Genomic DNA, 11,904 nt, shown 5'->3' with positions numbered 1-11,904 from the left:
TGAAGTTTTGTCAACTGGATGCTGAGGGTAGTCTATCTGTTAAGGGTTAACCCGTCAAGACCTTAAGGCCACACCATTAATATTCTAGAATTGGAGGGCCTCTCTTTGAAAGAGTCTGTTGTCCAGTTTTCAGGCCACATTAGGTAATTTCCCGCCCAGGAGAATGGCCTGAAAAGAATGTCGGTGTTTCTCTTCAGGTACAAGTGCCTGGGGGTCAGGGGGAGAGGGAAAGGCAAGGGGTGGAGTGGGAGGAGGGTGATCGACAGGGATAGAAACGGTGTCTCCTCCTCCCTCTGAATGCGAAATAGCCAATGAGGTGGCGCGGCCGAGCCGGCCGGGCCGCCTGTGCCATATAGTATGCAGCAACCCGAGGAGTCACGTTGGGGGAACAGCAGAAAGCAGCTATCCGTTTACACTACTTTGCTCTAGCAGCTATCTTAATGGTGACTGCGTGGCCGGGGGGAAACCTGATCGGCCAGATCCAGCCGAAACCGGGAGGGAGGGAGTGGGCTTTCCGGAGGGGGGGAGGGGGGAGGGAGACGAAGAAGGAGGAGTAAGAGAGGGGGAAAGAAAGAGGAAAAGAGTGCGAGGGAGTGAGGGAGGGAGGAAAATAAACAACAAAAAATGTCCTCTTCCTCCCCCACCGGGCAGATTGCAAGTGCGGCGGACATCAAGCAGGAGAATGGGATGGAAAGCGCCTCGGAAGGGCAGGAGGCGCCCCGAGAAGTGGCGGGGGGCGCGGCGGCGGGGCTAAGCCCCCCGGCTCCAGCTCCTTTCCCCCTGGAGCCGGGGGACACCGCGGCCACCGCCGCCGCCGCCAGGGTGAGCGGAGAGGAAGGGGCAGTGGCGGCGGCGGCGGCGGCGGCCGGAGCTGCGGCGGATCAGGTACAACTCCACTCGGAACTTCTAGGCAGGCACCACCACGCCGCCGCGGTGCAGACCCCACTGGCCTTCTCGCCCGACCACGTCGCCTGCGTGTGCGAGGCTCTGCAGCAGGGGGGCAACCTGGACCGCCTGGCCCGGTTCCTGTGGTCCCTGCCCCAGAGCGACCTGCTACGTGGCAACGAGAGCCTGCTGAAGGCGCGGGCGCTAGTGGCCTTCCACCAGGGCATCTACCCCGAGCTCTACAGCATCCTCGAGAGCCACAGCTTCGAGTCGGCCAACCACCCGCTGTTGCAGCAGCTCTGGTACAAGGCGCGCTACACCGAGGCCGAGCGAGCCCGCGGCCGGCCGCTGGGCGCGGTGGACAAGTACCGGCTGCGCAGGAAATTCCCCCTGCCCCGCACCATCTGGGACGGCGAGGAGACGGTGTATTGTTTCAAGGAGAAGTCGCGCAACGCGCTCAAAGAGCTCTATAAGCAGAATCGCTACCCTTCGCCCGCGGAAAAGCGGCACCTGGCCAAGATCACCGGCCTCTCCCTCACCCAGGTCAGCAACTGGTTCAAGAACCGCCGGCAGCGCGACCGGAACCCCTCCGAGACCCAGTCCAAAAGGTGAGCGCCAACTTTCCTCCTCCTCCTCCTTCCTCTCCCCCACCCCCTTCCCAGCTTTCTTTTCCTCCAAGTGCTCGCAAACATGGCGCTTACCTTCCCCACCGGCCTGGTCCGGCTGCCCACCTCTCCCCGCCCCCCACCTCTCTCCCGGACCCCCACCTATCTCCCCGACCCCCACCTCTTTGCCCGACTGCAGGGTGGGGGCGGTGGCGAGGGGCGGGGGAACCTTTCTCCTTACCCTCCCCCATCTTCCCCCCAGAAGTTTCTCGTCGCCCGCCTAGGTCTCAGTCCCCGCCCCCACCTCGACTGGTCACTGCTGCCGGCTTTCCCACCCCCATCCTGCTGGCTTTGAAGTTGCCACCCTTTCCCCGTTTCTAGCCGGGCACAGGGAGCGTGTGTGGGCGCCATCTGGAAGACAGCTCTTGCTGCCGCCGGAGGCCGCTGAGGCTGCCGACGCGGGCCGGGGTCTGCATCTCCTCGGGTTCAAATTCGGCCCCGCGCGCGCTTGCGCGCTCCCGGGTCCTCGGGCCTCGGCCGCCCCCCAAGGCTGTTCTGGAGGCTCCCTCTCGAGGCTCTGGAGGGAGTGCAGTGTTGGGTGGGGGCTTGCGACGCAAAAGGGGTCTGGGGACGTCGAGGCTTTATATGACAGAGTTAATCATTCACCCTGCCCGCTGTGGTTCCCTTCGCCGCCGCGGCAACGTGGGGTTCTGGTGCAGCTCGGCCCTACTGTGTTTTGAAACCTGATTCTTAACTCCTTCGGATCGGGTTTCAGCGCCGCCGGGATAGCGGGGACGAAGGGTTGCTTCCTGGGTCCTGGACACTGCGAGGCTCCCTCCTGGTACGGAGAGGTGGACAGGCTGGCATAAGGCGACAGCAAGAAAGGAGTGGGGGCGCTATCAATTCAGCATCCTTGAGCGCCCACTCCACCGAGTTTGAACTTTTGGCTGGCAGGTTTTCCTCCCTCTGTAGAAAATGTTGGGCTTTCCACTTTTATGCGTTCTCCGGAGTCAGACACTACATGTGTATGGAGGTAGTGTTAGGCTAGGTTAAGTTAAGAAAGGTCGCCTAAAGGCATGGTGTCTGCAGCCTGGCCGGGATAGGAGTGACAGAATCCAAAAGTAGCTCGAGGGTTCTGCTCTAGAGGGAACCTGGGAGCCAGGGAGGACGCCTGTGCCAGATGAAGGTGACCACCTCAAGCATTCCTGCACCCGCAGCGGCGTGTCCTCGCCGTCCCTGCGGGGGCCGGACAGCTCCGGACATTGGGAGGGAAGGAGGAAGGCGTTGTGCCCACGCCAGGCCTCGCGGTAACCAAAACAAAACGCGCACCGCGGCGGGCACGCACCCTTCCCCAGACAGGCCCAGAGACCCAGAGTTACTCCGCACCACCTGCCCGTGTGCCGCTAGAGGCCGCGGATCGCGGTGCTCTGCACGCCAAAGGAATCCGCCCGGCGGCAGGGGACAGAGGGTGGGGAGCGGGCGCGGCGCGCAAGCCAGCTGCTGTGCAGCCTCGGTTCCTGAGCTGGGCGCGTTCCCCTGGTCTCCCCTGCCCCCCACGCTACTCTGCCAGCTTCGCTACCCCCTCCGTACCCCCGCCCCTGGCCCAGTTGCCTGGTTTAGGCCCCTCTCCGGATCTACCTCCTACCCGCACCCCTCGTGAGTCACCCTTGCAGACGGCGACGGCGGCTCAGCCTCAGCTCGTAAATCAAAGCGCTTTCTGCGCTCGCGGCCCCGCAGCCCAAATCCCGGGTAATCCCCTCCCCTTTGCATGAAAGGGAACCGACCGCCGGGCACTGCAGGGTTGTAGGATCCTCTGCTGGGCCATTTCCCGCCACGGTTCCAAACTGACTGTATTTCATTCCCCCTTTCTCCTCCGCCCAGCCTCAGACCAATTGGGAAACCCCCACTACTATTCCCACTGTGATTTGATATTTCCCCCAAGTTGGGGAGCTGAGGAACACAGTCCTTCCCGGAACAGAAGGACTGAGGGCGCTGGGGAAGGGATCTGATAGTTATGAGGCGCTAAGTGATCCACACCCTTTCCCTCCCACCTCACCAGGGCACTGGATGGTGTATGTTTAATAGGCCCCTATGGCTTCCTTTGGAAACAAAAGCGACTGCATATAACTGTTTTTGGGTTGAAAGTGCTTTTCCTACAACAAGAACAGCCACTTTGTTGAATGAGAGAGAGAGTTGTCAGTCTGGTGGAGTAGAAGTTTGTGAGCAGGTGAGAAAATGATCTCTTGTTAACTAACTGGCAAATAAAGCTGAACACTTCCCACCTCCTGCTCTTTTCGGCAATTTCATCTTCCTCCAAAATAACACTAATCTAAATTAGTTTGAGGGGAGGGGAGTTCCTAAATAGGAAAGACCAACCATCTCATTTGATGATATTTTTTTTCTGTTCTAAGTAGCAGTAAGGAATAGCACTTCAATGCTATAGAAACATATACTATTCTCCTTTAAGTTCTATTAGCTGGATTTACTGTTATTAAAAATTACTGGGACCTTCCCAGATTCTCTGTCTGGTCAAAATCTGCTGAAAGGCCTCAGCCTAAACAGGACTAACAGACCTGCTGTGCTTTCCTTAAACACTGTCTTTAATGGGTTTAGAGGCTGGTTTTCCAAAATGGCACTATGTAAAATGTCACCTCTCTGACCTCTGAATGTCTTGGTTTTCCTCTCTGTACAGTGAGTCAGATGGCAACCCCAGCACTGAAGATGAATCCAGCAAGGGACATGAGGATTTGTCTCCTCACCCACTCTCCGGTTCGTCAGATGGTGTCACCAACCTCAGCCTCTCCAGTCACATGGAGCCAGTATATATGCAACAAATTGGAAATGCTAAGATATCATTAAGCTCTTCTGGAGTTTTGTTGAATGGAAGCTTGGTACCTGCAAGTACTTCACCTGTCTTCCTTAATGGTAATTCTTTCATTCAGGGACCCAATGGAGTTATCCTTAATGGATTAAATGTGGGAAATACACAGTCAGTATCATTGAACCCACCAAAAATGGCATCAAACATTGTGAGCAATGGTATATCTATGAGTGACATACTGGGGTCTGCCTCCCAGGATGTGAAGGAATTCAAAGTCCTTCAGGGTTCGCCAGCTAACTCAGCAGCCACCACCTCCTACAGTCCCAGTGCCTCTGCGTCATTCCCAGGGCTGATACCCAGCACTGAGGTGAAAAGAGAAGGCATTCAAACAGTGGCTTCCCAGGATGGAGGCTCTGTAGTGACTTTTACTACACCAGTGCAAATTAACCAGTATGGCATTGTCCAGATCCCCAATTCCGGAGCACAAGGCCAGTTCCTTAATGGGAGCATTGGATTCTCTCCACTGCAGCTGCCTCCTGTTTCAGTGGCCGCGTCACAAGGTAAAAGTCTCATTTGGTACCATAATGCAACAGTGAATATATTGGTCAGCTGCTATAAATGATGAAGGAGCTCTGGTGGCATAGTGCCTAAGGCATTTGACTGCTAACCAGAAGGTTGGCGGTTCAAACCCACCAGCCACTCCACACAAGGAAGACAGGCAATCTACTTCTGTAAAGTTACCACCTCACAAACCCAGTGAGGGTAGCTATGAGCCAAAATCAACTTGATGGCACTGTGTTTGGTTTGGTATTTTTGTTGTTGTTGTTGTTTTGCTATAAATGATACACTCGGTGAGATCTATAGAGTGATGTTACTGCTTAGATACGTTATTAGCCGCCACAGCTGCAGAGTAACCTTGACTTGATTCTCCTTCACAGCACCCATATAATAGCCAGCTTGCTTGACTTCCTCACATCCTGGGATGAGCTTTTATTTTCCTAGCAACTGAATGGAAAAATACAGTTTGTAGCAAGTCTTGCCAGTTCTACAATTATAGAAATATGATAAGTCAATCAATGCTTACAAAATAACCCGCTGCTTGACATCTTAATATTAAAAATTAATAATACTGCTTAGAACACAAAATAAGTCTAGCAGTTGGGAAGAATGTGTATGCTTTACCTACTCAAAAAACCAAACTCACTGCCATTGAGTCGATTTCAAGTCATAGCAACCCCTCCTTAGGTTTCCAAGGTGGTATCACTACAGAAGTAGATTGCCCAACCTTCCAAGGAATAGCTGGTGGGTTTGAACCACCAGCCTTCTGGTTAGCAGTCAAATGCCTTAGGCGCTGCGCCACCAGAGCTCCCATGCTTTACCCATGCATTATTTATTTAACCAAAAAAATATTTTAGGAGAGCAAGTTGAAAAAACAATATTCCTTCTATAATTAAGACTTAACAGATCTAAAGGAAAACCAGAGAAATATGTGATTGGGTTTCTAGTGCTCTTGTGTGTACTCACCCGAAATGTACAGGTTTATTTAAGAATACAGCCATAAGCTTATTTTACATGTTTGTGGCTTTTCTAAAAGCATCTCGATCTGCTAGAGAAAGCACTGCTCTGAAATTCAGGAAATCTGAGGCTAATATGCCATTTCTTCACGACTTTAAGCAAGTCTGGGTCACTCTGTCATTTTCTCTACATTGAAAGAGGAATGGTTAGAATTTGGCAGATGTTACAGAGCCTCTTGAATTCAGGAGTGGGAAATGTTAATGCAGGTTTGCCTTCCTGTAAGCAAATCTGGCGGTTCACATATTTACAAAATCAAAATAAGCAATGTTTGGCCTTAAAGTCTGCTTCCTGTAGGGTTGTTTTGCAAAAAAAAAAAAATCAATTTTTGCACAACTCTTCTGTTTTCACAATTTTTAATTACTTCAACTTATTTGAAGCTTTCATGGGAAAATTATTGTGGAGTCAGTTTCATTCTGTACACTTGTTTCCCCTTAGGTAAAATGGTAGTAAAACACAATAGTCCTGTAGCATACTCTTCATTTTTCCATTGTTCCAGGTTATGGAAGGGTTGAGCTAAGACACAATCCAATATAAAACAAAAATATGAAAACTATAGGGAAAGCCAAAGTGCTATTTTTATAATAATTTAATTTAGCTTCCTGACAGTAGGTAACATAATAAAGATAAAAATTTGAGCAGAAAGTATGGTGTGTGCTTTGAGGGAAGAGAAAAGCAGAAATAGTTTTCATGTGTAATCTGGAAAAGTGCTACCAGAAAATTATTATGAACTAACAGCTAATTTTCTAAATGGGATATTTAGTAGGGGTAAGAATAGCATTTTCAATTAAAATAGCTAAGATCAAATGACATGGCTGTCAGTCCTTAGACTGTGTGGGTAAAATGAAGGCATAAGTTTAACCGGAAGGATCCAGGTCACATTGCTTCTTTATAGAAATTGAGTATTACAATTTGCAATAAGACACATTTCAGGGATTCAGCCTTGCTCTAAAAGAGATAGCTAGCCTTCCTCAAAAATTTCTAAACAAGATAGATTATCTTTCTATAGTTGGGATTTATGTGGAAAAGCGTACTATCTACATCATTTATTAACTTTATAATATGAGAAAATAATTCCTTATCATCAAGAAATTATATTTATATGAAATTTCAGTTGTAGTTTTTTTTTTTTTAACTGATTTTAAAATTATTATCCAATTTATAACTCTTTTATTATTTTACCTGAAAATCAAGCTGTAGATCATATCTGCTTTACCCCCTTTCATGTAATATACATAATTATTTGTATGTGTTCAGAAATTTTATTTGTATTCAAAAGCAGTTGGAGTCCTGATTAAACAGTGGTTAAAGCACTTGGCTTCTAACCGAAAGGTTGACAGTTCAAACCCACCAGCCACTCCTTGGGAGAAAGATGTGACCATCTGCTTCTGTAAAGATCACAGCCTTAGAAACTCTATCTGTGGGACAACAGTTCTCTGTCATATCGGGTCACTGTGAGTCAGAATCGGCTCAATGGCAGTAGGATATTATGTTATTTTGGCTCTATAAAAAAATAACAATTTTGTTCACATCCACTCTGGCAAACAATTTGACATACACACACAGATAAGTAAATAAGCTTCTGTTTCAGATTTTTTTTTTGTTATACTTTAGCAGTCTAAGAGGATATCAAGTATACTTAAGTTAAAGTCAGACTGTTCCAAATATATTAATGATGAATACTGTCAATGGTTAAATATTTGAAGAGTTCAAATACAGTGTTTTTAATTTTTTTTTCTTTTACAGCCTTTCTTTGCATGTAGAATGCTTTAAAATGTTTGGAAAACATACAGACAACCCTATTGTTGTTGTTGTTGTTATGTGCCGTCGAGTCAGACCTGACTCATAACGACCCCTCCTTGGGTTTCCAAGGCGGTATCACTAGGGAAGTAGATCGCCCAACCTTCCTTCCGAGGAGCGAGGAGCGGCTGATGGGTTTGAACCACCAGCCTTCTGGTTAACAGTCAAGTGCCTTAGGCACTATGCTACCAGAGCTCCTAAACAGCTCTGTAGCACTTATCAATTGTTATTGTTAGTTTCTGTCAAATTCTGACTCATGGAGATCCCATCCATGTGTGTCACAGTAGAACTGCTTCTTAGGGTTTTAAAGCCTGTGACTTTTCGGAAGCAAATCTCCAGACCTGTCTTCCTAGGTGCCTGTGGGCAGATCCAAACCTGCAAGCTTTCTGCTAGTGGTTGGTATAGGCAGCCATGTGATCACAATTACTCTAGTAATTCCAAGAAGAGAAAACTTTTGGGTGACTTATCTAACATTAAGTTGTTTTCTCAAAATGAAGTATAGAGTTTACTGAACATTTAATTTAAGATTAGCATTGACCATCCCATGTCAACTATTATGTTACAGCCTCCCCCAACCTTTCCCTCAATAGTAGGATTTAAAGGCCTGGATCATCTAAAAGCCACCATTTCACTGTTCCTATATAAAGACTCCGGAAGAAAAATGTGCTATTTGGTGTATGTATGTGTGGGAGGAACTCTGGTAGCGTAATGCCTAAGGCACTTGACTGCTAACCAGAAGGCTGGCGGTTCAAACCCACCAGCCACTCCTCGGAAGGAAGGTTGAGTAATCTACTTCTGTAGTGATACCCCCTCAGAAACCCAAGGAGGGTCGCTATGAGTCAGGTCTGACTTGATGGCACATAACAACAACAACGTGTGTGTGGGAGGTCTAATTCATCTACATTATCTGAGTTACCTGATTCAAAGAGCTCAGCTTTCTACTTCCTTTTTTTTTTTTAAACCTCTGATCTCTACAGACCATTATAGTCAGAGCCCCAAAGGATAGAACCTTTTAAAGAAGAATTAGCTCTTGTTCTTTATGTTAATCTGTACTTTAAAATGGAGTTCTGGTGGCATAGTGCCTAAGGCATTGGACTGCTAACCGGAAGGTTGGTGGTTCAAACCCACCAACCACTCCTTGCAAGGAAGACTGGGCAATCTACTTCCATAAAGATTTACCACCTAGGAAACCCAACGGGGGTCACTATGAGTTGGAATCGACTTGATGGCAGTGAGTTGTATTTTCAATTATTAGTATTCATTCTTCCTTTCACTACCACCACACTGTTTGAAATTTCAGATCTGGCACACCAAAAGGGAAAAAAAAAAAAACCTTGTGAATTCTTGTTGACTTGACATTATTTTATGGCTGGTTTGGTGAAAGTTTGAAATTTGTCTGTACACGTTCATATGGTTAACGTTAAGCCCCAGGGTAACTCATTTTGTGTGGTATTTTCTACCTTTCCATTATGTTACTGAACCATCTTGAATAAAGGCACTTTATTTTGTGTCTGTGTTTTCTCATTCTAACTGGCAGAATTCTAACTATCAACTGAGAGAGATCAATCAATAATAATGAACCAGAAACTTGACTGAAATGAAAACTTGGAGAGGATTTTCTTCCACACTTAGTTTCTAAGCCAGTGATTTCCACTGCCAGTTGGTCATCAGAATCACCTGGGAAGTTGAAAAAATACAGATTCTAGGGCATGCCTGACACTCAGTTGAGTCAGACTCTTCAAGAAATATAACCAAAAAAAAAAAAAAAAAAACAAGGCTGAGTGCTTCACTGTTTGCACCACCCAAGGAATCTGTAACTTTAAGTGTTTTAAGGTGATTCTGTTACACTAGTGTTGGGCTGAGATTACTGAACAGAAGTATTGTTTCTTCTCAGATAATAAACCTAAGAAAAATCCTGTATATAAAAAAGTAGCATTTTTCATTCCCTATCACTTTCATCAATGATAATATGTACTTATTCATTCTAGGTAATATTTCAGTAAATTCAAGCACTTCAGATGGGAGCACATTTACAAGTGAGTCCACCACAGTCCAGCAAGGAAAGGTTTTCTTCAGCTCTCTTGCTCCTAATGCAGTGGTATACACCGTTCCTAATTCAGGCCAGACTATAGGATCTGTTAAACAGGAAGGCTTGGAGAGGAGCTTGGTGTTTTCTCAGTTGATGCCAGTCAATCAGAATGCACAAGTAAATGCAAACCTGTCTTCTGAAAATATCTCGGGGAGTGGCCTCCATCCTCTGGCCTCCTCATTAGTTAATGTGTCCCCAACTCAGAATTTTTCCCTGACTCCCCCTACACTGCTAAATCCCACCGAGCTCAACCCTGACATTGCTGATAGCCAACCAATGTCTGCACCTGTGACAAGCAAATCTACTGTGACATCAGTCAGCAACACTAACTATGCAACTCTTCAGAACTGCTCCCTTATTACTGGTCAAGACCTAATGTCAGTCCCTATGTCCCAGGCTGTTCTTGGGGAAATAGTTCCTACAGCTGAAGACCAAGTGGGTCACCCCTCCCCAGCAATACACCAGGATTTTGTCAGGGAACATCGTTTGGTTCTACAATCAGTAGCTAACATAAAAGAGAATTTCTTACCAAATTCTGAGAGCAAAGCAACAAGCAACTTAATGATGCTGGACTCCAAATCCAAGTATGTCCTGGATGGCATGGTTGAGACTGTCTGTGAAGACCTGGAAACAGACAAAAAAGAGCTAGCCAAGCTCCAGACTGTCCAGTTGGATGAAGATATGCAAGATTTATAAACTTTATTTTCCTTTTACTTTTTGGCATCAACAGACAGATCTTTTCAGGAAGCCCTGAGGACATCAACCATTTTCCCATTTAAAGGAAGATGCTCTACTTTTGCAAGTAAATGTGTTCAGAAGACTTTGGATTGATCTGGACAGAGATCGGGTTAAATAAACAGGAGTGGAACTGCATTACTGTAACCGTTTTGTTCATATATACTGTTCTCTTTTAAATAGATGGAGACAAAGGAACAAGATGAAATGCATCAAGTCAAAGTGTATCATTTGGTTCACTTCATATAATTCTAAGATCAGAATGGAACTTGATGAATGGTTTTTTAAATAAAAAATACAGGCACCTAACAAAATTAAATATAGGTACAGAACATTAGAAACAATGCAATTCTTTTCGTTTACTTTTACTGTACGGGCATTGATAAGGTTAAGAAGCATAAACAGTACTCCAAACTGTTCTAGTAATGTATTTTTGAAGTTAAGTAGCTTAAATATATATCTCTGACAAATACATCTATTTCTGTTTTTCAGCATTTTCACAAAAGTCTTGGTTTTAAGTCTCTACACATTTCCAAATGTGATTGCTGGTAGTTCAGTGTGGCTGAGAGAGTTTGAAACTCCATTGAAAACTCTGAAATTTCAGTATGAATGTAAATATATCAGCTCTATAAGCAGAATTTGAGTAATTACAGTGAATTTTATTTATACTGTATGTGTTTCTCTTATACTTCAGGCGCTATGAACTGAAAAGAAAAATGTTTTCTTACTGTTTAATTTATTTTTATTGTTTGAACAGGAAGTGAACATAGTTGTTTCCAACACAATTTTACTTTTTGTAGGATTTTAAAAGTAATGCTTTTTATCAGGAGTCTATAAGGTCAATATTAATAACAGTGACACAGGAAATCTAACTCCCAATATTGGAATTTTGGTACTTTTTTTCACATCCTTGTCCTTTATTTAGCAACTCTAATTCATTTAAATATGTTTTTCTATAGAATTCTACGTGCCTTTTTACCTTGTGGCCTTTTTATTATTCTTACTAAGGGTACAGAAATGTCCACAGAAGCACTGATGGTTCTTTTCTACTATCCAACAGGGTTAATTTCACCACAGAATTGCTTTAAATCTGATTAACTTAAGTTTGGCAAATAGTATGTATAATGTTTATGATGTAATGGATGAACTAATTATTGATTAGTTCATTATAAGGAGAGTCACAACTGTTTAATTATAGACTACCATGTAAGGTAGGCTGGAGACTATCAAAACAACCATTTTAGAGTAAAGAAAGACTACGTAAAATCTATTGAGCACAGTTATTTTCTATTAAAACTTAGTTCTCAGTGTTTTGAATTAGTTATTACATTGTGACACATGACTCCTTGCACTGTATTACCATGTCTTCTGTAAAAGTAAATCTTTTGGGTTTCTGT

General features: G+C 45.4%; 1 protein-coding gene across 1 annotated transcript; it reads left to right on the top strand.

The window, feature by feature from the left end:
* Nucleotides 1-624: 624 nt before the first annotated feature.
* Nucleotides 625-10,468, top strand: SIX4 (SIX homeobox 4). The gene is made up of 3 exons (XM_007949080.1): nucleotides 625-1,493; nucleotides 4,183-4,871; nucleotides 9,672-10,468. Exons 1-3 carry the CDS (start codon nucleotides 625-627, stop codon nucleotides 10,466-10,468), a joined length of 2,355 nt encoding a protein of 784 aa, XP_007947271.1.
* Nucleotides 10,469-11,904: the final 1,436 nt, after the last annotated feature.

Source organism: Orycteropus afer, unplaced genomic scaffold, assembly GCF_000298275.1.
Source record: "Orycteropus afer afer isolate SDZICR_OR568_19922 unplaced genomic scaffold, OryAfe1.0 scaffold00237, whole genome shotgun sequence".
Classification (NCBI taxonomy): Eukaryota; Metazoa; Chordata; class Mammalia; order Tubulidentata; family Orycteropodidae; genus Orycteropus; species Orycteropus afer.
This window is presented reverse-complemented; position numbering and strand designations above follow the sequence as displayed.

Coding starts and splice junctions, on each gene's coding strand:
- SIX4 (XM_007949080.1), top strand. CDS start 625: ATGTCCTCTTCCTCCCCCACCGGGCAGATTGCAAGTGCGGCGGACATC. Junction 1,494..4,182: donor TCCGAGACCCAGTCCAAAAG/GTGAGCGCCAAC, acceptor CTCTCTGTACAG/TGAGTCAGATGGCAACCCCA. Junction 4,872..9,671: donor TTCAGTGGCCGCGTCACAAG/GTAAAAGTCTCA, acceptor TATTCATTCTAG/GTAATATTTCAGTAAATTCA.